This window comes from Vombatus ursinus, unplaced genomic scaffold, assembly GCF_900497805.2.
Source record: "Vombatus ursinus unplaced genomic scaffold, bare-nosed wombat genome assembly UNPS02014863.1, whole genome shotgun sequence".
Lineage (NCBI taxonomy): Eukaryota > Metazoa > Chordata > Mammalia > Diprotodontia > Vombatidae > Vombatus > Vombatus ursinus.
Genome location: NW_020954641.1, coordinates 27901474 through 27903766, shown reverse-complemented (window position 1 = coordinate 27903766; position 2293 = coordinate 27901474). Strand labels below are relative to the sequence as shown.

Here is a 2293-nt window from a genome sequence, read left to right as displayed (position 1 = left end):
AGTTTTTTTTTTTTAAACCCAAAGTGGATCTTTTGATTAAATACAAAGAACCCCCAGGGAACAGCGGGGACGGTCTGGGCACCTAGAGGACAGCGCAGCCCCAAACAAGGCTAACACCAACGAAGTTCTGACAACCCAGGAGGAAGGCTAGGGCAAAATGAGTTAGTTGAGGGTGCCCAAAATGGTGCCCCTCAAAGAAATCAACGTTCGTGACTTTGAAATCTAGCTTAGTACTTCAGCATCTTGAACTCTAGGGCTGTGTGTCCTCGCCACAAAGGCTACTGACTCCTGACTACTGACTCTTTTCCGGGAAATCCAGCCTCGAAGGCCCTCTAGGGCAAAAAGATATATCTCTTCTCCGGGCCTGCAGCCGGGAAAAGAGAAGCGTATAGAAACCCGGGTGGCAAGTTACCGTTACCCTTTTGGTTCGGGGATTAAAAAAGACAGACTTGGGCCGAGCTTTTAAAAGTGCAATTGTTACGAAGTCCTCCTCTCTGGCTTGTGGGAACTGACTGGGGATCTCAGAAAATAAAATGTTAGGACTGGAGGCGTTCTTGGAGAACAGAACACAATGTGTTGGAATTGTAAGTGCCATTATAACAGAGACTGTAGAATGTCGGTAGTAAAAGGGAATTTACTGCAATGAACATAAAATGTTAGCCCTAGTTGGGACGGCCCTTAGAACGTAAAACGTCTATCACTGTTAGGAGTAACACGAACTAGAAGGACCCTTAGCCTTTCCTTCCCGAAAATCTTTGTAGTAATTTTGCAGAGGAAGAAACTGAGGCCCAAAGAGGTGAAGAGACTTGCTCAAGGTCACACAGGGAGTTCCCTGGCGAGCGTTTCGAAGAATTCAATTCACAACACGCAAAAGAAAACCCGCCATAAACGTCATCCGCATCCAAGCAGACACAAGAACACATAAACACCACCTCCTTAACCCGGGGCCTGCGACTTTTGCGTACTTTACCCTGCCTGGCATTCCATACATCCGGCCCCTGACGGGGCAACACATCTACGCCCAGCTGACCCTAGGGCCCAAGGGGAAGGGAGGCCCCCAAAGGCCCGGAAACTCACCGGCTCCCTCTTACGCTTGCTCTCGCGGCCGCTGTCCACTTTCTTGAGCTCCGCCTTGAAGCCCTCAGGGTCCCCGGCCTGAGCGTCCTTGGCCAGCACGTCCATGAGGTAAGCGATATAGCTGGTGGCCAGGCGGAGGGTCTTGATCTTGGAGAGCTTGGTGTCAGCGGGCACGTTGGGGATGCACTCGCGAAGTTCTGCGAAGGCGCTATTGATGCTCTCTGTGCGCCGCCTTTCCTTCTTGGGCCCCGCGCCTTTCCGCCTGCCCAAGCGGCCACCCAGCGCCTCCAGCCTGCCAGGGCTCTGCGCTGGCCCCGCGGTCCCGGCCGCATCCGGGCTGTAGGCAGCGGGCGGCGGTCGCCTCCCAGGAAAATCTGGGGCGACGTCTCCGGGGCTCAGCACCCAGCTCTGGAAATAAGGCCGCTCCTGATGACACCGTGAGGCTGGAGCGAAGAGGAAGGGTTCGTGCAGCATGGGATGAGGGTGAGGGGGGTGATGGTGAGGGTGTGGATGGGGGTAGCCGCCCACTAGGTTCATGATGAAGCGGACGCGGCTCTCTGGCCCCCCCAGTGGCCCCGAGTTGAGCCTCGCCTCTGCAGTTGGATCTAACGCCGCGCCATCCGCTACTGCCCCGTCCCGTCGGGGAAGGTGCGGGTGGCTGGGATGAAGCAGAACAGGGCTGGGGAGGGGTAGGCTGGGCGGCTGACTACTGCTCCTGCCTTCGCCGCTTAGCTGCAGAGCTGATTATGGCGCTGGCGCTCTAGGGGACGGTTTTAACCCTTCTCGGGCCTCTTTTCCTGGCCGCAGCTTATATAGGGCCGGGGCTTTGATGTCAACCCTTCCCCTGAGCCAATAGCAGGGGGGCGGATCCAGCAGTGTAGGGGAGAAAGCAGCGCAGCTGCCCCTCCTCCAGGAAAAAGAGGGAGATCTGTGCAGCCAACGCCCACCGGACAGCTGTCCGCCCTCCGGGCCAACTGACCCCACCCAGTTCCCCTGGACCCCCAACGACTTTCGGTGCTCCTGGGTTCAAGCGGAGAAGGATGTGGGTTGGGATAAAGAGATCGATGTGAATGAAGGCTACATCCTTGGTCATTTTCCTTCGCTACACACTCCCCCGTTCCCACTTTACTGAGTGCCAACAACTGCCACGCATTCTTCTGGGCATCATTGTTGGTATTATGGCTAAGTATTTCATCAACTCACCTATCTGCGTTCT

At 55.8% G+C, this 2293-nt stretch overlaps 1 protein-coding gene across 1 annotated transcript in view; it reads right to left on the bottom strand.

Annotated features, from left to right (window-relative positions):
- The window catches only part of HAND1 (heart and neural crest derivatives expressed 1), a 2431-nt gene extending 817 nt beyond the window's left edge, over positions 1-1614 (bottom strand). The window contains exons 1-2 of the mRNA XM_027841693.1: positions 1078-1614; positions 294-301 (exon numbers count right to left, since the gene is read on the bottom strand). Coding sequence (XP_027697494.1) covers positions 294-301; positions 1078-1614 — 545 coding nt within the window. The remainder of the gene's footprint in view (positions 1-293; positions 302-1077) is intronic.
- Positions 1615-2293: the final 679 nt, after the last annotated feature.